This window comes from Cynoglossus semilaevis, chromosome 20, assembly GCF_000523025.1.
Source record: "Cynoglossus semilaevis isolate Cse_v1.0 chromosome 20, Cse_v1.0, whole genome shotgun sequence".
In the NCBI taxonomy this organism is placed as follows: domain Eukaryota; kingdom Metazoa; phylum Chordata; class Actinopteri; order Pleuronectiformes; family Cynoglossidae; genus Cynoglossus; species Cynoglossus semilaevis.
In genome coordinates, this window is record NC_024326.1 from 6,958,705 (window position 1) to 6,981,125 (window position 22,421).

The 22,421-nt window shown below is 42.9% G+C and overlaps 1 protein-coding gene across 3 annotated transcripts in view; it reads left to right on the forward strand.

Moving 5' to 3' along the window:
* cacna1eb (calcium channel, voltage-dependent, R type, alpha 1E subunit b) overlaps positions 1–22,421 on the forward strand; it is a 35,266-nt gene that overhangs the window by 11,852 nt on the left and 993 nt on the right. For 2 of the 3 annotated variants that reach the window (XM_025052603.1, XM_025052605.1), the window contains 38 exons: positions 4,157–4,260; positions 4,606–4,764; positions 5,382–5,572; positions 5,651–5,754; positions 5,850–5,965; positions 6,158–6,211; positions 6,480–6,548; positions 7,221–7,430; positions 7,516–7,628; positions 7,757–7,869; positions 7,950–8,081; positions 8,826–8,895; positions 9,296–9,413; positions 9,803–9,870; positions 10,034–10,101; positions 11,802–12,557; positions 13,136–13,416; positions 13,660–13,795; positions 13,908–14,037; positions 14,818–14,877; positions 14,975–15,081; positions 16,445–16,541; positions 16,630–16,790; positions 16,892–17,029; positions 17,108–17,309; positions 17,424–17,588; positions 17,771–17,881; positions 17,976–18,056; positions 18,298–18,417; positions 18,525–18,590; positions 18,667–18,758; positions 18,843–19,017; positions 19,094–19,221; positions 19,462–19,558; positions 19,677–19,782; positions 19,944–20,051; positions 20,139–20,239; positions 20,373–21,932. In XM_025052603.1, coding sequence (XP_024908371.1) covers positions 4,157–4,260; positions 4,606–4,764; positions 5,382–5,572; positions 5,651–5,754; positions 5,850–5,965; positions 6,158–6,211; positions 6,480–6,548; positions 7,221–7,430; positions 7,516–7,628; positions 7,757–7,869; positions 7,950–8,081; positions 8,826–8,895; positions 9,296–9,413; positions 9,803–9,870; positions 10,034–10,101; positions 11,802–12,557; positions 13,136–13,416; positions 13,660–13,795; positions 13,908–14,037; positions 14,818–14,877; positions 14,975–15,081; positions 16,445–16,541; positions 16,630–16,790; positions 16,892–17,029; positions 17,108–17,309; positions 17,424–17,588; positions 17,771–17,881; positions 17,976–18,056; positions 18,298–18,417; positions 18,525–18,590; positions 18,667–18,758; positions 18,843–19,017; positions 19,094–19,221; positions 19,462–19,558; positions 19,677–19,782; positions 19,944–20,051; positions 20,139–20,239; positions 20,373–20,483 — 5,218 coding nt within the window. In that variant the 3' untranslated portion in view covers positions 20,484–21,932. The other variant, XM_025052604.1, reaches the window with a different exon arrangement.

Here is a 22,421-nt window from a genome sequence, read left to right on the forward strand (position 1 = left end):
GTTTGAAGACGGAGTGCGCCGCGGTAACTGTTGAGCAGCAGTTCACTTCACACTTACTTACGTTCAACATCTACTGGAAAGTGTACATTAGGGCGAACGGTATGTTTAGAAATAGAAATAGAACGAGGGAACGATCGGTGACAGACAGCTGGTGTTTGTTTCATTTTAGCGTCTTTCTCGGGTCACGTTGAAGCCGGAGTGAATCCCAGAAGTCATTGTGTGAGGGCGGGGCAAACCCTGGACAGTTCAGCAGTCACGTTACAAGCCCACATGTAGTGCACGTGGCCCAGACACAGCCTCAGAGTGGCCCAGTCTTTGGTCACTTAAGAAATGCAGAGTCAGACAAAGAAAACTCCAATTGGCTAGTAATCATTCATGCCTACAGATGACAGACCACCACTCTCTGTAGCCTAGCAACATGAAACCCACAATACATGTCTTGTAGCTCGAGAAGCCCTGCCTGTTTGATTTGATCTGAAAACTTTGGTGGGCTAGATTAAAAAGCTGAACGGGCCACATCCGGCCCCAGGGCCTTAGTTTGCCCATGCCTGTTCTAGCCATTAGTGCTGACCACTCCTTTCACTGTCTGTCCTTAGGCCAATCACATCAGTGTAAAGTGTCTAATACATGGTATCGATCATCTCGTCCACCGTGTAAAATTGTCACTGAGCAGCCCAAAGACTATTGGTCCAAATCTGGCCACAGCTGGAAATGGCAACTGATAACCTGGTTTTCTTTCTATAATCTTTTGACACATTTTCTTTACACACACACACACATATACACACACACACACTCTCACTCTGCCGGATCAGTACAAGTAAGTCAGACTTAAAAGAAAACACACGTGTCACAGAGGCCGTTTGGGAATCAAATCCAGGCCATTGGGCCAATGCTGGCGGCATTCATTCCATTTCATATTAATAAATTGGTAGCAGAAGATCTACTGGGACACTGATCTCAATTAAAATCCTTAATCTGAGTGAAGAGTGTGTAGTAAAAAAGCCCCAAAAAAGACCTACAAACCAAGTTAATTCTCTGAGATTCCTAAAATGGTCAATTATATCCTGAGGCAAACAGGTTGGCAGAGGTGGAACTGACGCACCGACTGTGTTAAGGTGTTACTCAGTTATGAAGGCGACGACACTGAACCTGTTGCCCTTTGTTACACATGCATTATTTTACCATAATATAGACCAGAGCTGTGTTCCCACATCCCTGACCGGCCTGTGTGAAACTGCTGTAATACAAAATTTGAACTAACTATTTTTGGTATTGTTTCAAAATTGAATGAATGATAGATAGTAGAATCAGCAGGGAGGTGTGTGTGTGTGTGTGTGTGTGTGTGTGTGTGTAGGTGCTTATCTGTCATGATGTGTTAGTGGTGTCAGCTCCCCCTCCCCCCTTTTTGCCCCACCACAAAGTGTGACACTCTACCAAAATGGTTGCTCTTTAGACTGAATGAATAACAACTTGGTGGGCGTTGGTCTGTGACTCATTAGCCATCTGGTACAAAGAAAGAAATACATGAACACAAATCATGGGTTTGTGTTTGCATCTTTAAGTACTCAACTACACAGACACAGGCACCTTGAATTTCACCACAGATACAGAAACGACAAAACACCTTAGAAGCCTTTTAAAAACAAGGTGAAGCCGAGAACAAGGTTGTCTGAAAACTGGGTAAATATTAGAAAAAGTAATAAGCAGTCAACAGCTCAACAACACATGCAGCACACTGGAGAACAGCAAATGTTTAGATGTTTATTTAACAGTTCCAAATAATAACCAAGCAGGTAATACAGTCTTAACTCACTGGAACAAAAGAGCAGGCAGGAACAGAGGCATGAAAACCACAAGGAGAACAAGAGAACAATCATCACACAGAAATACACAAGAACAACTCAACAATGACCCAACAAAACTGAGGCACAGTGAGGGAGAGGTGGATAAACACAGGGCACCAGGTGACACCAGTGAGACTGATTAACAGGGAACCACAGGACACAGGTGATGGTGATGAAACTAATGGACCCCAGAGACACAGACAGACCTGACAGTTACTTTAGAACCGTCAAAAATATATTATAGATTTTCAGATTGGTTTTGATTTGGACAAAGCCATTGAATCACACTTTTGAGGGTTTGAGCACTGATTGATTTTTGTTTTTATTATCAACCCCCCCCCCCATGCTCACTGTCATTGCCCTTTTTTCTATCCAATCATTCATCTTATTTAAAAACATGATGAAAAAAAATGTCATAATCACTGTGTTTTATGTGCTATTGAGTGAAATAATCCCAGCACTGAGGCGCGTTCCCAGGTAGTCATTCACTCTATTATTATTATTATTAGGCAAAAACCTTTTAATGCCCCAAATCACCAGGACCGTATCAACGTCACCATTAAATGAATGGTGTCTTATTGCCTCTAACATTAATTTGTTAAAGCGTAACACTGCTGTTGATTCTGCTGCTTATTAGTGTTTGCAGAAGCGTTCTGTAATGTGAGCGGCGTGAGGCTGCTGATTACTGTATTTTTTTTGGCTGTGTTCTCAGTGTAGGTGTAGGTGTAGGTGGGAGAGGCTGCGTTCTCTGCCTGTAATGAATTCATCCTCTCCAACAGCCGGTTTGGTACAGTGCAGCGCAGCAGTGCTTTTACTTAACATTAGCCTCTCAATGTCAACGCTAACTTCTCTTTACTGCCAGCTCAGCAGGAGCGTGCTGAAGGAAGTCTCTGTGAGAATTAGCAAGTGTAAAATGTAAAGTGACATTTTTTATAACATTTTTCTTTTTTTTTCTTTCTCCAGACTTCTAGCTTATAACATTTTTCTTTTTTTTTTCTTTCTCCAGACTTCTAGCATAATGTAAAAAGACAAGTCCTGGCATATGTTAAAGTGACTCACACAAGGCAGGTTCATTTTTATAGAACGTACAGAAGTGCAAAGAGGAAAATATCTGTAGGTCTTAAATACAGGGCTAGAGTGGTTGATGCACTTGCCATACACCAAAAAGGTCGCTGGTTCAATCCCTGATGGTCACGACTGGTCTGTATGTAGTTGAAATTTTCTCACTTTTTTTTTCTCCAGATTTTAGATTCTCCTCCCAAAATTCAAAACCACACAGAAATATTCACTATTCCCTCTAAACTGACCATAGGTCTGAATGAGGGACATCTAGTCTTTCACTGCCTCCAGTTTCAACGTTCATGGAATGATTGCCTATATTTTAATTTGTTGGTTGAATCATTAATTTATTCATTTATTTATCTGTAAAGCTTTACTTTTTTCAGGGTCCCAGGTTTTCTCACTGTCAGTCCAGACCAAATCAGACCCTGGTATTGAATTATTGTCATATAAATTAATGAAAATGTTGGGGATTTTTTGTGTAGTGTGTAATATTATATTGTATTTTTCACTCACTCACTCACTCACTCACTCACTCACTCACTCACTCACTCACTCACTCCCACTCCTTTCAGAAGTGTTTTTGCGGGGGCTCACACTTGCAGTCCTGCCATGTGCTTTTTACCTCCCTCTCTCTCTCTCTGTTTCTCCCTTTCATTTTTGCTCCTATCTTACACGAACACATTTTCAATCCCATATACAGTAACTATAGGTTACCTGTATCTGATATTCAGACTTGAAAACCTGTACCGATCCAGAGACCTGATACTCAGTGACTAGAAGCATAAATCACATTTGCTTTGCTAATAATGGAGTGAAATGAAACATACAGCCTTAATGAAATAAATAAATAAAATTGAAGGTTATATTTTCTCAATTGAGACCACCATAAGGCCTGTCTGTGGTGGATGTTTATGAGAGATTGCCTGTTGGTGTTGTCTCTGATGCTGGGTTTCAGAGTTGGTGCGTAGGTGGAGGGACATCGATGTGTGTGGGCAGATGTGAGTGGAGATGCCTGCCAGGTGTACACAATGTACATTCTCTGTCTTTAACCATATACAACACGTCGGCTTTAACTCAACGCTATCAGTTAAAAACCTCGTCTCCACATACGCTCCGTTTTTTTATTACATCTGGAAGACGTGGACGAGAAAATAGAAAGAAAGGGTCATCATCGGCTGTGAGTTAAAATAATGACGATAATAGTCACTGTTGTGTTTGTATACCTGTCTGTGTGTGTTCTTTACCAGGATCTTGGCCACTGCTGGTGCCCACATGAACATCCCAGTGGACCTTCGAACCCTGAGGGCTGTTCGAGTGCTGAGGCCTCTCAAACTTGTCTCAGGCATCCCCAGTGAGTCACTTACTGGCTTCAGTTACTCATTCTTTCCCTCATCTACGACGGTTCCCTCAACACTGTATTGCACAAAAAGTACGAGGGTGTCGGTGGTTGCAGGTTCTGGGTTCACATCCACCTACTTTGCCCACCAGAACCCAACCCTGGTAGAACACAGAGAGGGTTGAGTCATGAAGGACATCCAGCTCACATTTCTATATGACGGCTAGCACTGCAGTAAAACCTGATGAAGTGAATCTTCTTACAGAGAATATTATATATAACATACTATAGGAGATGACTCAACAGTGACTGACTGAAGTTGTACTAACACGTGCGCTGAATGTTGCACCAAATGTCCAGGCCTCCAGATTGTGCTGAAGTCCATCATGAAAGCCATGATCCCGCTGCTGCAGATTGGTCTACTGCTGTTCTTCGCCATCCTCATGTTCGCCATCATCGGCCTGGAGTTCTACAGCGGGAAGCTCCACCACACCTGCCTGCCATCGGTTGACATCCTCGGTACGACCCACACCCTAATAACCAGACCGAGACTGTTCATTAGTTAACCGTTCAAACAGTCCTGGTCACCTAGCTGTTCAATTACACCCACCATTGTTTTTGAAGGACATCTTTGCTGACAGGTGTTTTTATTGTCATGTTTTTGCACTCATGTTTTCATCCAGAGGGTGTGAGGGTTTGTGTTTGAGAAACTGAAGTCGTCACAGTTTACAGTAGAGCAGCAGCAGCAGCAGCAGCCGTGAGCTCAGTGGTATTATTAGAGTTGTTTACTGCTTATTTAGCAGCTGCTTAATTACTACAACAACATCACTCTGTAATCACACACCACACCATAGTATTTACAGTCACTGCCCAGAGCAACAGAAAGACATGTTCAAAATATAAAACCTGAATTAGTTGATGGCTTGTCAAAAGTTGTTGTTTTAATAATCTCAAAATTAAAAATAAAACGGCTGATGGTGGCACTGTAATGTTAAATGATATAAATGGGATGTGAGAAATGAATGTGTCTCATAAACAGGCTGTGGAAATGATCACATGTTAAACCTGAAGAATCAGATCTTACGCAGCTTTCTTCAATTGTTGCTGAACTTCACCACCGTCTCTATTCTCTTCAGACAACGAGACTGTTGACTCGTCAGAGTTGGCTTTCGCGTGCGGCGTGAGGAACTGTCCAGAGAAGTACGACTGCAACGACACCTGGATTGGGCCCAATGACGGCATCACGCAGTTTGACAACATCCTGTTTGCCGTGCTCACAGTCTTCCAGTGCATCACCATGGAAGGATGGACGGCTGTTCTTTACAACGTAAGCACAACAATCCAACGGGCGAATGTACTCTGAAGAGATCGGACCAATTGTCATACAGCTTGTTGTCAATTCCAGACCAACGACGCCTTGGGTACCACATGGAACTGGATGTACTTCATCCCTCTCATCATCATTGGCTCCTTCTTTGTCCTCAACCTGGTGTTGGGAGTCTTGTCTGGGTGAGTTACACTGAAACAACACTGTAGATCCAGAGGTTTTTTTCCTGTTTTGTGTTTTATGAAAGCTGTTTTTTTTAAATAATTCATGACCTCAGAGAATTTGCCAAGGAGAGAGAGAGGGTGGAAAATCGACGCGCCTTCATGAAGCTCCGCCGCCAGCAACAAGTAGAAAGAGAACTGAACGGATATCGAGCCTGGATAGACAGGGCAGGTACTGACCAGTGGATTTCATCTCTGTGGATTTTTAATGTAGTAGTTCTCTACGGCAGCACTCCATTAGTCTGGCCTGAACTCTTTAAAATGGCTGCTGACGTTCTATAAAATTCAATACTGAACACTGAAACGCTCGTGTTCATATGTGATAGAGCTGTGTACCTAACTGTCTAGTGTCCTTGCATTACAGAGGAGGTGATGCTTGCAGAGGAGAACAAAAATTCAGGAAGATCTCCGTTGGATGGTGAGTTCACACCATCACACCTTCATCTCACACCTGTATCTACAATACTTCTAATTATAACTGTAACCACAACGTGCCTCAGAGGCAGAATCAAATAAAACAACACAATTTTATCTTCAGTGCAAAACTTACAAATGTTGTCCACAAGGTTGTGGGCATTTTAATAAACTATAATAAATTGAAAGAAACCTCGTCAGTCGAGTTGAGGGAAAAAATGAGCATCAAGTCTCACTGAGGTTTAACATCAGGTTTTCTACATTGTTTGCAGTTTTAAAGAGAGGGAGTAAGAAGACTGGTGCAAGGAGAGGAGCACCAGGAGAAGAGAAGTACACAGACAGTGAGTACAACACTGCTCTTTACTACATCCACTGCCATAATCTGAAAATAAAGGGTGGATCCCAGGTCTTAATCCTGTGAGGAACAATGTTTTACACCATTTATTGTAACAAATGGTAACACAGTTTGACTTGGCACTGTTGCCCCCACTCTTGGGTTCTCCACGGTCCAGCCATGTGCATCCTGAGCAAATCCGGAAAGCTGTCCAGTTCTCCTCCGTAGTAATTTAAGCCAAAGCTTCATGTCACCACAGCTGATGTTAGCAGAAGAAAAACATTTTGCATCAAATCTTTAAAACTACAGCGTGCAATAAAAACATAAAGGCGATTCGAGAATTATTAAAAAAAAATAAAGAAAAAGAAACACACATATTGTAGGCAAACGTAGGGGGCAAGTCCCTGCTGGGAGGCAGATGGGTCCAGCTAGGCAAATAAACTTCACATTTCATATTTATATTATACCACTGATTTAGAAAATATTTGGAAATTGAATTGGAAATTAAAAATGAATGTGTCCAGAATGAAGAGACAGCAGGAGTTCTATTAAAAAAGGGGGCGCTGCAGGAAAGTTTTAGAATCTGCTCTAGGTTGGTGTGACGGTTGTGTTTACCAATATTCTCCTTCTTTTCATTTTGAAACTCACTCTTTTTGCTTCTTTTTAAATATTTTTTCAGATATGTCACGGTCCAGGATGAACTTCCGCAGCGGCCGTCGTGGTCCTGCGGCCTATCTGCGGCGCAAAGAGCGAATGTTGCGCATCTCCATCCGTCGTATGGTGAAGACTGATACTTTCTACCTGATGGTGCTCAGCCTGGTGGCTCTGAACACCATCTGTGTGGCCATCGTCCACCACAACCAGCCCGACTGGCTGACCATCTTCCTCTGTGGGTTTCATCTTTAACTCATTTTGTAAATTTCTTTTGTCTCACTCACATGTTCTTCTTTGACTGCTGTTGTTGTCATCTCCAGACTATGCAGAATTCGTTTTTCTGGGACTGTTTCTGGCCGAGATGTTCTTGAAAATTTATGGCCTGGGTTTCCGGCTGTACTTTCACTCATCCTTCAACTGCTTCGACTGTGGGGTGAGATTGTCCACCATGAAATCTGACCTGACAATTCAACTGAAACTTTTAGAGAAAAAGTTACATTGCTTTCAGTGTCACCTGTTCAGTTATGACATGTTATGTTATTCGTCCACTGTCTTCCACAGGTTATTGTTGGCAGCATTTTTGAAGTGGTTTGGGGCTTTTTCAGACCCGGCATGTCATTTGGAATCAGTGTTCTCAGGGCTCTCAGACTTTTGAGAATTTTTAAGATCACTAAGTAAGTAAGGTGACATCACATTTTGGAGAATTAAGAAATGGCAAAAAAAGACTCCTGACTGTATGATTTCCTCCCATCAGGTACTGGGCCTCTCTCAGGAACCTGGTTGTGTCCCTCATGAGCTCCATGAAGTCCATCATCAGTCTGCTGTTCCTTCTTTTCCTCTTTACTGTGGTGTTTGCTCTACTGGGGATGCAGCTTTTTGGAGGAAGGTGAGTAAAGATTTGGGAAGGCACAATCCTGCGTAATTGTTAATTAATCCATTCACAACTCCACACATTTCATGAATTATAAGACAACTCAGTATAGAGCTGATCTAAGTGTTTTTGTGGTGGGTTTATTCTTAGACCTTGTTACCAGCCTGGCAGCCGTGTTCTGTATCAACATCAGCCTCATTCTGACCCCAGAGTAAAGGAGATTTGAAATACATTTTGGTGAACAGGTGATGGCTGAGCTGTCTCAGAACTACATCACCAAATGTCACTTTTTTTTAAATTGTTATATAAAATAAAACGGCACCATGATGGTGGTGCTGCCAGTGCTGCGCCAATTTTAGAACAGGTCGTTTATTTTCATCAGTGTAAAAATGGAAAACACTGTCACAGCCATGCCATATTTTACACAGGAGTGTCATTGGCAGTCTGCACATTATCACAGGGCACCTGAGAACTGCCCTCGAGGAACCTCGTGAAACAGAGGTGCACGAGAAAGATGGAGCATAAAGATGAACACAGAAGGATGTGATGACTTATAATAATCTAATTCTGAGGCGCAGCAGCGATGATGATGTGTTTGTCTTAAAATCAGAACCAAGGTCATTGGAAGTTCACGGTCGGTGTATGTGATCGTCTTCACCCTGTGAATCGAGAGTCAGATTGAAAATAGCTCACCTTCCATCACGTCTTTTTTTTCTCCTGTTCTATCTCTGACCCCGCCTTCTCTTTCTCCCCCTCTAGGTTCATCTTTGAAGAATACACTCCCACCAATTTTGACACGTTTCCAGCTGCCATCATGACAGTGTTTCAGGTTTGGCTCTCACAGATTTCCTCATTCTGCCGAGCTCTCCATGACACATTGCACCCTGGGATATTTCTCACCCCAGGCGAGGATTAAACAACTCCGCTAACTTCGCTCTCCACCCCCTGCCTCCGCTACCATCCCACTCATCCATGCACACATATGTGCACATGAATATCAGACGAGTGAAACGTGAACAAACCCACATCAGATCTGCTACAGGACCAACTGCTCTGTGTTTTGATCAGCGTAGACTGTAATTACTCCAGCTAGCTGCCATTTTAATAACATATCCTCTGCTGGTTTGTGGGCATAGAACACATCTCATCTTTATGGCTCTTTTAGATCCACGTTCTTTTGTGAAGAATATAAGTACTAATTTTGAATGTCATATGTTTTCGCCTCTCAGATTCTGACTGGTGAAGACTGGAACGAGGTGATGTACAATGGGATTCGCTCACAGGGAGGTGTCCAGTATGGCATGTGGTCGTCCATCTACTTCATTGTGCTCACGCTGTTTGGAAATTGTATCCTTTATGACTGATGTGTGGGAGTGAGCTCTTTACCTTAACGGTAAAGAAAGAAAAAGCTAAGAAGAAACCAATCATCGGAGCACAATATTGAAACCTAAAAAAAAGCCGTTGTTTGAACTTGGAATGGAATTTCCTTGTGTTAATGAAAAGTAAATAAAAGGGGATCTAAGGATTTCCACGCTGTAGTTTGAGTTCCACACAGTTCACTATATTTCCCTCATGACTGATATAACACTGCCTTCCTGTTCATTGTACTGTTCCCTTATTGAAACCTAATCTGAAGAAGTATTGGTGGCAACCTTAGGTCTATGGTACAAGTTCTGGGAGGTTCACATCCAAAATAAATAGTTGTTTTGTTGGACACTTAACTGCCTTTCTGTCAGACACACTTCTGAATGTCTTCTTGGCCATCGCTGTGGATAATTTAGCCAACGCACAGGAACTGACAAAGGTTTGCACCGTTTCCATCTTCGACTAATTTATGATGTGTGGTGGAATCTCTGCTGTCTGATAAAATCTCACCCTCTTCAAACACCACATTTTTTTCTTTTGGAAATTCTTGAGTGCTACCACAACAAGCAAACTAAATATACTCCATATATATCTCCTATCAGGATGAAGAAGAGGAAGAGGAGTTCTTTAACCAGAGATATTCCAGAGGGCGAGACGGCCTGATCTCAGAGTAAGACACAAATTCATACATTTTACAGGAGACAAGTGTCAAAGCATGTCTCAGGAAAGAATGACTTCAATTTGTCATGATTTTGTTTTGTTGTTTTTACAGAATGTGCATAAATTCTGACTAAATGAAGCTAATGTTTTGATTTAATAAGGATGCTGTGGTTTAAACTGATGTTGCTGTTTGTTCTCAGTTTGATCATGAATTTAAAAACAAAACTTGATTTGCTTGTGGGGTCACTGAGAATCAGACACAGACAGATTTTTGAAAACCAAACGGGTTTCCGAAGCTGCATGTTGAATGCTAACAACCGGAGAGCAGCATGTGTTAGGCAATGATAGCACAGTAATGAATGTGTTCTGAATGTGCTTGAATTTCAAAGCATGACACCTTGGAACGGATCGCTTCAGCAGAGCCCTGTGTCTTGACCTCAGATCAGTCACCAGAAGCTTCCCTTCGATCGTTAAATCCCTGGTCTTTGCCGTGACCTGGTGACCTTCATTCAGCACCGTGATTTAGTAGATGAAGAAAGGGAGGAGGAGGGTGAGGAAGATGAGGGCGAGAGGCATTTTTCAGAGGTTGTCAGTACTCGTCCGAGCCTCTGTGTGTCACTCTGCTGGGAGGTGACACACTTCGGCGTGTGTCAGAATTTGGTCAACCTCTTCCTCTCAGACTGATGAGTGCATGACAGTGACAGCAGATCTGATCAATACAGTCACACGGGAGTCATCATCAGACTGAGGTGACCTGGTTTTCCATGTACAGTGCACATATATACACTGTATATAGTGTTCCCAGGAGGTCTAGATGGGCTTTTTATCATACTTTTCAATGAGATGCAATCCATGTTTTGACCTCAGGGGGTGTAGTTTGACACAGGGTCGGTTTGTGTTATGGCCTGGGGTTTTCACTGTAGAGCTGACTGTGACTCCCCCCTTTGACTCCCTATAGTTCTGACAGTGAATGTATCATTTGTCTGCGACACATCTGAATGTTGGTCTTGATACTGATATTACTGTGCATTTCAGAGTTTGGATGATCCCATCATGTTGTCTTGTTAATTTGCCTGTTCCGTGGCACGGACCAAAATAGAGTTCTAGCGAAAAACACATATATGATTGCCACTGATGAAAACACTCACTTCATTTTCAACTAAAGTAAACATAAATACAAATACACAAAGTCACTGCAGTCATCAAGGCCACTGCTGGCCTTCACACCTTTAAAACCAGTATTTTGTTCCGTGTCACGACTAATGTTCTGTGTATGTTGTAAAACACTAATGTCTTGTTTTCGAATAATCACTCATTTCACCTGGACAACAAAAGCATCTGATCCCCAGTAAGTATAACTATATGAATCCTTGTCACTGAATTTTCTTTAGATACAACAGTGATTCACATTTAATCCTGCACTTTTGACTTTTCTTTGGTTTTATTTTTATCCTCCCAGGTATTACATTTTTTTGTGCCTGTACCTTTTACCCAGAAATATTTTGTTGTTTGCGTTGATAGATTTCTTTGTGTTACTTATCAAGAATCAGTTCAAAGAAAAGGTCACTCCTTTTCTTGAAGTATTTCATGCCTTAATTTTTACATTTGACATGACTGGTATGCTGAATGTACTCACTAGCCTTGGTGTTTTTTGTCAGTGATTGTTAACTGTAGACCCGTTGGTGACATTAAGTTTATTATGTTCTGTAGTGGGAGAAGAAGACCCTACCTCTACAGGAAACGAGCGATCCACCGAGGTCGTCCTACCCTCCCAGAGGAGCCTGAAGGCGCCACGGTGGCTGCAGACGAGCAGCCTCTCCACAGCACCAACACCTTCGCCAACCGCCGTGAGAGGAGAAGGAAGGTCAACATGTCCGTGTGGGAGCAGAGAGCCAACCAGCTGCGTAAACGCCGTCAGATGGCGAGCAGAGAGGAGTTGTTCAACAGCCCTACGGAGGAAACCGCTGAAACTCCCACAGTGCCCCACCATGCCCCGGCTCTTTCCTCAGAGGCCAGTCCGGGTCACCTGCCTGAGTCTCCCATGTCCGTTGGGATGCCTCTCCCCGAGCCCCCGATGTCCATTTCCATCCCTGAGCCTCCGGTGGCTGAGCCGCTGGTGAACCTGAGCGAGGAGAAATCAGGAGGGGCAAACCACCGGAGTACAAGCGGGGGCAGGCACAGGATGGCCCGCAAGTTCAGACCCAGTCAGGGCCCTGAAGAAGGGGCCCGGCACAGGCGCCACCGGCACCGTGAGGCTCGCACCGAGGTGAAGAGTTTGGACTGCACACAGTCGCCTCATGAGGTGTCACAGGTGAGACGCTCCCTGAGCCAGGAGAGGAAACTACTGGACGAGAGGGACGAGAAAGAAGAGAGAGAGAAAGCAGATGGTGAAGGAGAGTCTGTCCAGGACGACTGTGGGACATGCATTGTCAATCCGTATGCGGACGTTGGTGAGGACTGCAAAAGGTAAGAACTGTGCAGCAGTGTGTTACTCTGTTCTGCTGCGGCAGTTTCACTGTTTTTCTCCACACACTGCAGGAGCTGAAAACAGTGAATAGGTCTATGGCTGACAAGCTGACTGACACAGGGATTGTCACGAATCACAAATGCATTGTGAGAGACTGTAGACAGATCATTGTGGTTGAGGACAAGAACTTCACTGACGTTTTGAAAGCCACTCTTGACATGTTCTTCAAGCCAATGTCAAGATGCACAGTATTATCTAAAATACACCAACTCCATGGAGCTACACTTTGAATTGAACTTGACATTTTTTCCATTTGCATAAATCCATCATTTGGATCAGTCACAAATAAAATCAGGCATTAAACAAATCCATCCACCTGCTGTTATTTATCCAGCTGTTCATAATTAGGAACATTAATTTATCAGGATTAGTCACGATTAATCATGCGTAATTAACATCACAATAATCAAGATCGATTGTGACTAATCTACAGCTATGCTGTGATTAATCAGATGAAAACTTTCAATCGTTTGGCAGCGCTGCTAAGTAGCATTTCCTGATGTTTTGTTTCTGTCAGAGCTGTTGCTCCTGGCGCCGACCTCCCTGATCCTCCTCAGTGTGAGCAGCTGCTGGACTGCACCTGGTCGGAGCAGGGCGAAGGCAGACACGCCGAAAAGTACGAGTCTCTGTGTCAAAACATCCCAGTGGAGGCGGCCTTAGAGGCCACAGAGTTCACTGTGAGTGCCATGGAAGCTGAGAACTGCCCAGTCACCATCAAACACAACAGGTCCAGCCTGGAGGGAAGTGTCATCATTGAGATGTCGGCACAACCGCTGCTGGAGCTCACCCCCATGACAGGTAGCTTTGTGTTCACTTCCCACTGCTGTCGCACTCATTTACTGAGCATCCTGAAGTGGGACATAGTGTCAGTGTCACTTTGTATCAGCACCGTGTGTGGGTGCCTTTGACGTCTGACTGCCACACTGGCAATGGGTCTTTTGGTAATATATTTTTCGTACGGGTGACTCATGACACGGTGTGTTGTAGCTGCTGAAAGGGTGTCTTGATGTCTCTCCTCCTGCACCTCTGTCTGGATTACAGTGAACAGTAAAGAGCTGGAGGCGTACCAGTCTGACCAGAGAGAGAAAGAGGAGGAGGAGACAGAGGAGGAGGAACCTCCCATTCCTCCCAAGCCTGTGGCCCCAGACAGCATGTTCATTTTCAAGGCCTCTAACCCGTAAGTCAATTATTGCAATTGAAGCTGAATTTATCAAGCATGAGGACAAAGAAAAATATATTTACTGGCTCAATCATATATACATACATAACCAGCAACGTTTGGTCCACAGCATCAGAAGGATCTGCCACTATGTGGTCAATCTGCGATACTTCGAGATGACCATCCTCCTGGTGATCGTGGCCAGCAGCATAGCTCTGGCTGCTGAGGATCCTGTCTGCACTAACTCAGAGAGAAACAAGGTGAGGCTGTGGGTCTGAGAGCAGCTGTTTGGAGAATGTAAAAGAGTTAAAATGTTCTCAGCTCAGCACGGTCCATCAGTTTCTGACTGAGCAGGTGGGAAATGATGGATTGAAATAGCTTTGGCTTCAAGAACCTGGTTGATTATCATCCCAGGTATGAAGACATCTTAAGGAAGTGAACTGATTTATGTGTCAACTGTGAGGACTTTCAGTTTATCAGAGCTGCTTGTCTGCGGGCTCAGTGTTTTTATGATCGTTTTGGGGGTGAGGTGTATTCGACTGTTCACATTAGTTCCTGGGAAATAGCTGCTAAGAAACAAAAACACTGCAAAAACATGCCAGCTTTCAAGGAAGCAGCTTTGACCAAAAAAATCGATTTCAGTAAAATCCATATCTAGCATCACAAGGACCATGTTGCATTTAACTAGTAACAATATTCTGATAAGATTAGAAGGACAGAGACCCTCTAAACGGCAGGGTATTACGTCAGCACTACACCAGCATCACCTCTAGGTGTATTTGCATGACCACTTCATGTCAGTACATCATCCAACAACACTTTCCACTGTAACACTCTAACCAGGCACAGCAGTGAGATGAGCTGTGAGAGTTAGTGGAGCCGCTTCAGCACCTCTTCACATCCTTCCAGTGATATGGAAGTGTAAAAACTTAATATAGTATAAGTGTGTCAATATAATGTGTCTATAAACTCACAGTGACTAGAATTTAACTGTGGACTGCATTATTATAATGTTTTAACACTTATTTGTTCAAATACAGGTTCTCCGTTATTTTGATTACGTCTTCACTGGAGTGTTCACCTTTGAAATGATCATAAAGGTAAATGCTATTTCTCTATTTTCTTTTCTTTTTTTTCCTGGTATCTGATTTAACGTGTCCTCTTTAAATGTCCATGCCACGTGTGTGTGTCCTCCAGATGATTGACCAGGGTCTCATTCTTCACGACGGCTCTTATTTCCGCGACATGTGGAACATGCTCGACTTCATCGTGGTGGTGGGAGCTCTGATTGCCTTTGCTCTAACGTGAGTCATTTTACAGAGCTGCCTGTCGATGACTAATGACTGACTCAGTTTCTGAGCAAACTCTTATTTGTTATTAACAATTTTCCATCAAAGCCCCGCATTTAACAGCCTCAAAACAAAAGCAAAGTGTGTCCGCTCCTCTTCAGCGAGGGCAGGTTTTAATCTGCTGCGATGGTGATTGTGCAGTGTTCTCAAGACCACTCAGGTTCAGACGCAAGTGGGAAAAATAAGTGGATTTCTATAGGGTTATTCTGAAACAGCATTTCCAAAATAAAAGTTTTTTACCACTTGTAAGGGGAAAAAAGTGTAGCTGATTTTAAAACACTCTACAAAATCAATTATTCTCTCAGTCAGTTGAGAGGATATTGATGAAACACTGCACCGGGGAAAGGGTAGAGTAACTCATAATATTGCAAAAAACATATATACAAAGTATTTCAGAAATAAAAAAAAAAGATTGCACAGTCAAATTTAAATATTCCATAATATTGACTGAAGCACTGCACAAGTTCACCAAAAATATGCACAGATTAAAATCAGACTATTGTAAAAAAATATATTTCCAAAGAATATTTGTCATTAAAAGTTTGATTTTTACAAATAATTATACACGGTACACGTTTTATAGTTTGTCCCTAATGGATTGTTAAAATATTTCTGCCCCTCTGCCCTGAGTGTTGCAGATAACGAACCCTCTGTTGTACTGTAAAGGAGTGTTCTACTGTATATGTTAGTTTCTCTGTTGTGAATATGACTGTTATCCTCTGAGCTTTGTTCACACTGTATCTTTTTTATGCCTCAACTTTTTTCTCTGTTGTTCCTGGGATTTGTGTCACTGTTGGGGCAACCAGGAATGTGCTGGGGTAAACATTTCTGTCACTCTTAATGTACTCATGTCAAATACAATCACCTGTGTCGTTGTTCATGTTTATTTTATTTAGCAATGTCTTTTTTGTGTATTGTATTGTATGTATTTCCTCCTTGTTACTCGACATATTTTATTTTCTAATGCAAAGCCTGACAGGAATCATATCAACATATTGACATCAATGTTTGTTTAACTTCTTGCCTTACAAAAGTAAGATACAACTTTCTTTTAGCACTAATCAAAATAAACAAAAAAAATTACAGTTACAAACAACCAACAGCATTACCTTAAAAAAAGTATTTTTACTTTAAAGACGTAATTATTAAAAGATTCCTGCTTGGCTAAATAATAAAAGTACTCATACTTTATTTATGTGTACTTTTTGTGGACATATTTTTTTTTACTTTTTCACTGGTTGTTTTCCGTGTTGTATCCTCGTACATTTGTTTTACAGACTGGGCATTGCTCCTAACAAACATATTAATATATTTACAGGAACACAAAGGGCAGAGACATCAAGACAATAAAGTCTCTCAGAGTGCTGAGAGTCCTGCGGCCTCTGAAAACCATCAAGAGACTGCCTAAACTCAAGGTACTACGTCAGTTTTCTTCCAGTACTTTCCCACCTGTCTGTCAAACTTGATTTCCTTCACCCTACGTTTCCCCTTCCTTCCCTTCAGGCTGTTTTCGACTGTGTCGTCACGTCACTGAAGAATGTCTTCAACATCCTCATTGTGTACCAGCTCTTCATGTTCATCTTTGCCGTCATTGCAGTGCAGTTATTTAAAGGGAAGTTCTTCTACTGCACTGACAGCTCCATGAATACAGAGAAGGAATGCCAGTAAGTGTCGTATACAAACACACTGCTGCTAACAATGTTGGTACAACACAGCAAACGTCCGCTGTGCCGGATTAACCGAGGATTATTTGTCTCGGCTGCAGAGGCTACTACATCGACTACAGTAGAGACAAAAAGGAGGTGAAGAGGAGAGAATGGAGGCGACACGAGTTTCACTACGACAACGTCTGCTGGGCCCTCCTCACGCTTTTCACTGTCTCAACTGGAGAGGGATGGCCTCAGTGAGTCTGCTTAGACTCATGTCCGTGTAGGATATCACAGTTTTCCCACAGTTCATGACTTTTTCTTTTTCTTTCCAGGGTTCTGCAGCACTCGACTGACGTGACAGAGGAGAACATGGGGCCAAGTCGGGGCAATCGGATGGAGATGTCGGTTTTCTACGTGGTTTACTTCGTGGTCTTTCCGTTTTTCTTTGTCAACATTTTTGTGGCTCTGATCATCATCACCTTCCAGGAGCAGGGGGACAAGATGATTCAGGAGTGCAGTCTGGAAAAGAACGAGGTGAAATACTGTGGAATACAGTATTTATGTACAGTAGATATTAACTGTTGAACTGAGGATCACTTATCATCCACTTCTGCCTGTGTGTCTCTTGTTACTTCTTCTCTCCATCAGAGGGCGTGCATAGACTTTGCCATCAGTGCCAAACCCATGACCCGCTTCATGCCCCAGAACAGACAAACCTTTCAGTACAGACTGTGGCACTTTGTGGCATCGCCGTCATTTGAGTACACAGTGCTGGTCATGATCGCTCTCAACACTGTGGTCCTTATGATGAAGGTGAGAAAGAACATTACAACCAACTGTGGTTTTATTTAATATGATGGGAGATGTTTGATTTTTTTTGTTGGCCAATGAGATTAGCTTTATTTCCCCTCCATGCGTTGCTGTACATAAACTGTAGATGCTGCGTCATTCACCATACATTCATATAAATTCTTGTCCTTTTCTTTCCTCTTCAGTACCACTCGGCACCAACAGCCTACGATACGGTGCTGAAACACCTGAACACAGCTTTCACTGTCCTCTTCTCAATGGAGTGCATACTCAAGATTATGGCATTTGGGCTTGTGGTGAGTGTGCTTTAAAATAAGCTTTAGGAAAAATACAAATAATATAACATTGACGTTCTTTGTCAAATCACAAAAACCTCCTCTGTTTCCACAGAACTACTTTCGAGATACTTGGAATATTTTTGACTTCATCACTGTTCTTGGCAGCATCACTGAAATAATAGTGGATTTACAGGTGACTTCCTGCCAAGACACTGTTTGTTTTCACACTGTTGTGACATTAAAGAGAGAACACAGCAGGCTTCAAATGCTGCATTCTTCTCTTGTTTATGAGTGGATGGTAGGGCTGTGATCTCTGCCTCCAGACACAACTCCAGTCATGTTGTGATGAATTTGACCATCTGTGTTTTTACATCCTGTCTCTCCCTTCTGTCTGCCACTCTGGTTCTCTCCAACCGTTTGTGTGTCTGCTGTAGTCGGTGAACACCATCAACATGAGTTTCCTCAAGCTCTTCAGAGCAGCCAGGTTGATCAAGCTGCTCAGACAGGGTTACACCATCAGGATACTTCTCTGGACCTTTGTGCAATCCTTTAAGGCATAGACAATCTATTCTGCTATTTTATCTATCTTTATTTAACTGTCTTATCTGCAGTTTTTTTTATTTAATATATCACATTTCTTTGTCGTCTTTTTCTGCCACAGGCTCTACCGTATGTTTGTCTTCTGATTGCTATGCTCTTCTTCATATATGCTATTATTGGAATGCAGGTAACCTTTAATAGTTCTATTTACTTTTAACCAAAGATGAGACAATGTGATTTCTGAACTCCTTTGTTTCCCACAGGTATTTGGGAACATCAAGCTGAATGACGAGAGTCACATCAATCAGCACAATAACTTCAAGACTTTTTTCGGTGCTCTCATGCTTCTGTTCCGGTGGGTGGATTAAAATTTGCCAACATTCTTGTGTGAACATTCTTAATGTTCCCTCATGCCGTATGTTCATGATGAATACACTAGGAGTGCAACAGGGGAGTCCTGGCAGGAGATCATGCTCTCCTGTCTGTCAAGTCAGGAGTGTGAGCCAGACACCTCCCTCGCCCCCTTCACCTTGTCCCCTGACCACGAGGGAGGCTGTGGGACAGACTTTGCTTACTGCTACTTTGTCTCCTTCATCTTCTTCAGCTCCTTCCTGGTAGGACTCACACAGCAGCTCTTTCTCCACATTCTGGTTTCTGTTGTCGCCTCTAAATCCCCATGTTTCTGTTCAGATGCTGAATCTGTTTGTGGCCGTCATCATGGATAACTTTGAGTACCTGACACGGGACTCTTCAATTCTTGGCCCTCATCATCTGGATGAGTTTGTCCGTATCTGGGGGGAGTATGATCGTTTGGCATGGTGAGCTGGACTTCTCTTAGTGAACACTTTAAGAGACAGTAGAGACAGTTTTACATGCTGTCCAACAGAGAGTTCCTAGGGTTTTCCAGCAGATGGCAGCCAAAGGCTTTAAAATGTTAAATTCCGAGGCATAGAGTCCATGCTGCTCACAATACTGAGGCAATAAATAGAAACCAGTGGGATTATTATTTTCCATTTTTGCTCGGATTGATCTAATTTATTTCTTCCTTTCTATTTAAGTGGTCGCATTCATTACACAGCCATGTATGAGATGTTAACACACATGTCGCCACCTTTGGGCCTGGGCAAAAAATGTCCTGCTAAGATTGCATACAAGGTAAAATAATATATATACAGTATGTTAGTATTTTGTTACTGTTACTGTATAGAAATACATAAAAAAATGATTAATTTACATTGACAATCGTGTCTTTACAACCAAACGTCTTCATCAGAGGTTGGTGTTAATGAACATGCCGGTGGACGAGGACATGAGCGTCCACTTCACCTCCACCCTGATGTCCCTCATCCGCACAGCTTTGGATATTAAGATAGCACGAGGTCAGTGTCAAGGATAAACATGCGCACACACACACACTTGTATTATAAAAGCAGATTAGTCTTTTGTTTATAGATGAAATGTGCATTAACAGTTTTCAACAGTTCTTACACACGTTGTGTTTGTCAAAGTAACTAAATGAAAAATGGTGGTTTGATCACAGGCGGTGAGGATCGTATTGCTCTGGATACTGAACTGCAGAAAGAGATCAGCATCATTTGGCCTTATCTCCCCCAGAAGACCCTGGATCTACTGGTGCCTATCAACAAAGGTCAGACTACTGAATGGTTAAAAAAGCTCATTGTCCCGTGGAGCAGCAAGCAGAAAAAAAGTAAATGTTGTTTTACGGCCTTTGCAGATACAGACATGACAGTTGGGAAGATCTACGCTTCCATGATGATAATGGACTACTTCAAACAGAACAAAGCCAAGAAGCTCAGACAGCAGCTGGAAGCTCAGGTTAGTGATTCTTGTTGCTGAATTGAGTTAGAATTTGTGGTTCGTTTATAGATACACTTCATAACCGCGGAAAAAGAAAAAAAAGAGTATTTGACTTAACCCAATGCTACTTGATTTTGGTCTGTCATTACAGAAGAGCAGCCTGATGTTCAAGCGCCTGGACGCCTCTGCCCTCCCTGAGGATATTCTCTCTAACACCCAGCCTTTGCCACTGATGGCTCACAGTGCTGGTTCAGCCCTGTGAGTGTAGACATGTTCAACTGTCTTTTCTTTCCTCCTTAGATTTCATTGCTGTTGTTCTGTAAATATTGTTTGTTTGTTTTTTTTGTTTGTTCTGTTCTGATGCAGCGTCAGAGGAGGTTTTGTGGCACTGAGCCCGATCTCACCACAGGAGCTGTTTTTGCAGCCGATGAGCTCCGACGCTGATGCCAGTCAACAACAGAAGCTGGTAAGAAGGCAGGCCAACACAGGCTGATAAAAAAGATGTCTTTAGCAGCAGTACTTACAACTGTTTTTAAATTCATAATAAAAAATGTTATTTCCATTTAGTACCACACTTCTGACAGTGGCCACATTTTTAAAAATGTCAGCAGTCAGTGGGCAAAAGCAGGGTATGCCATGCAGCAGGGCCACAGAATTAAAAGTCCAGATTGAACCTAATCCTGCGTGTTTTTAAACTGAGTACAGAAACTAAAGGAACTCTGATCGGCTGATGACACTGCTGTGACATTTCTTTCAGCACCTTACAGAACACAGCATCTCTGAATCTCCTTTGTCTTTGGTCATTTCTTGGTCCTGTAGAGGTCAGAACGGAGAAGGCAGACTGTCCACTTGTTGATGTGTGACTGTATTGCCTGGCTTTACTGGCATTTGTTTATGTATTCGGGATTCACGTGCATGGATACACGAGGGTCGCATCTTTTGCCTGTGGTTTCTCGTTAAAATGTTTTTCCTCTTCTTTTTTCTATCACCTGTTCCTTTCCTTGAAATCTGTTTCCCTTCTTCTCTGATGTCACTTCTCTTGTTGATAGTTGATCTGTCCATGATTGGTTGGAATGGCTTTTGATTGGATGACATAGGCAATGACAGATGACTCTGAGCGATGAAATGGCATGGCTGCCCTTCTGTCACCTGACCTGGACCGGTGTGTGTAGATGCAGGTTTGCTCAGGGGTGAGCCTGACTGGTGCTCTGTCTCTCCTCCCCCTTCTCTATTGTTTTGTACTTACCCAGGTGGGTGATTGCAGTATGGGGATTAAGGCCACACTGGAGCTTCCAATGGGGGTTGGCCTGTGCGTGCGGGCCTCCTCCATGCCCCGTCTCACTGTAGATTTGCAGGTATATATGTTTTCCTTCAGAGGGCTGGATCATCATGGATTTCATTGACTGCATGGGCTCTAGCGACATAGTTTCTCTCTTTTATTACGTGCATGAAATCCTGAGATAAAAATGGACCAGGGTATGGTGTGTCTTGAATTTTCCAGAGTAAAACCTTGATCCTTGAATGCTGTTGCCTTTCTTTCCATGGACCTAGACTTATGGAGGGTCGTTTTTGATTAAGCATGACAAACAATGACATGCCTGACGCACACGTTCACAATTAAATAAAAACAAAATGTTATTATTATCAGTGTTTATAATGCTGTTTTGTATTTGCACCTCATGTGTGCTTTTTTTTCTTGTTGTGTGTCCACATTTAAGGAAACTGAGGTGTCAAGTGGCTCCATGAAGCGTTCAGTGTCCATTGTTGGAGATGAGCGAGTAAACGGTGTTTGGGAGGAAGAGAAAAGTCCTGAGCGATTGTATCGACCTCGTCACAAAAGCTACAAGGCTGCTGGTTGGTCTGCTGATCTGTTGTTGCCACGACTGTGTGTCTGGTTTAACTCAAACTCACACTGACACTGATAAAGTCACGATGATAAACACTGTACTGTCACTTCACTAGTTTCTAGGTCAGAACACTGGCAGCAGGGGAACAGGGAGCGTGGCAGGTCAAAGGAGCGCTGTCACCTCCTCTCTCCAGACACCTCTCGTTGTAACTCGGAGGAGAGAAGCTTGCAGCCATCACGATCCTCCAGTGTGGAGAGGGCACTTCCCCAAGATAAACAGGTAGGACAGGAGACACTTTGTTCAGTGACCTGGTGGGGGCATCGGGGGCTGGGTCTTTAGAACCCCATGACTAT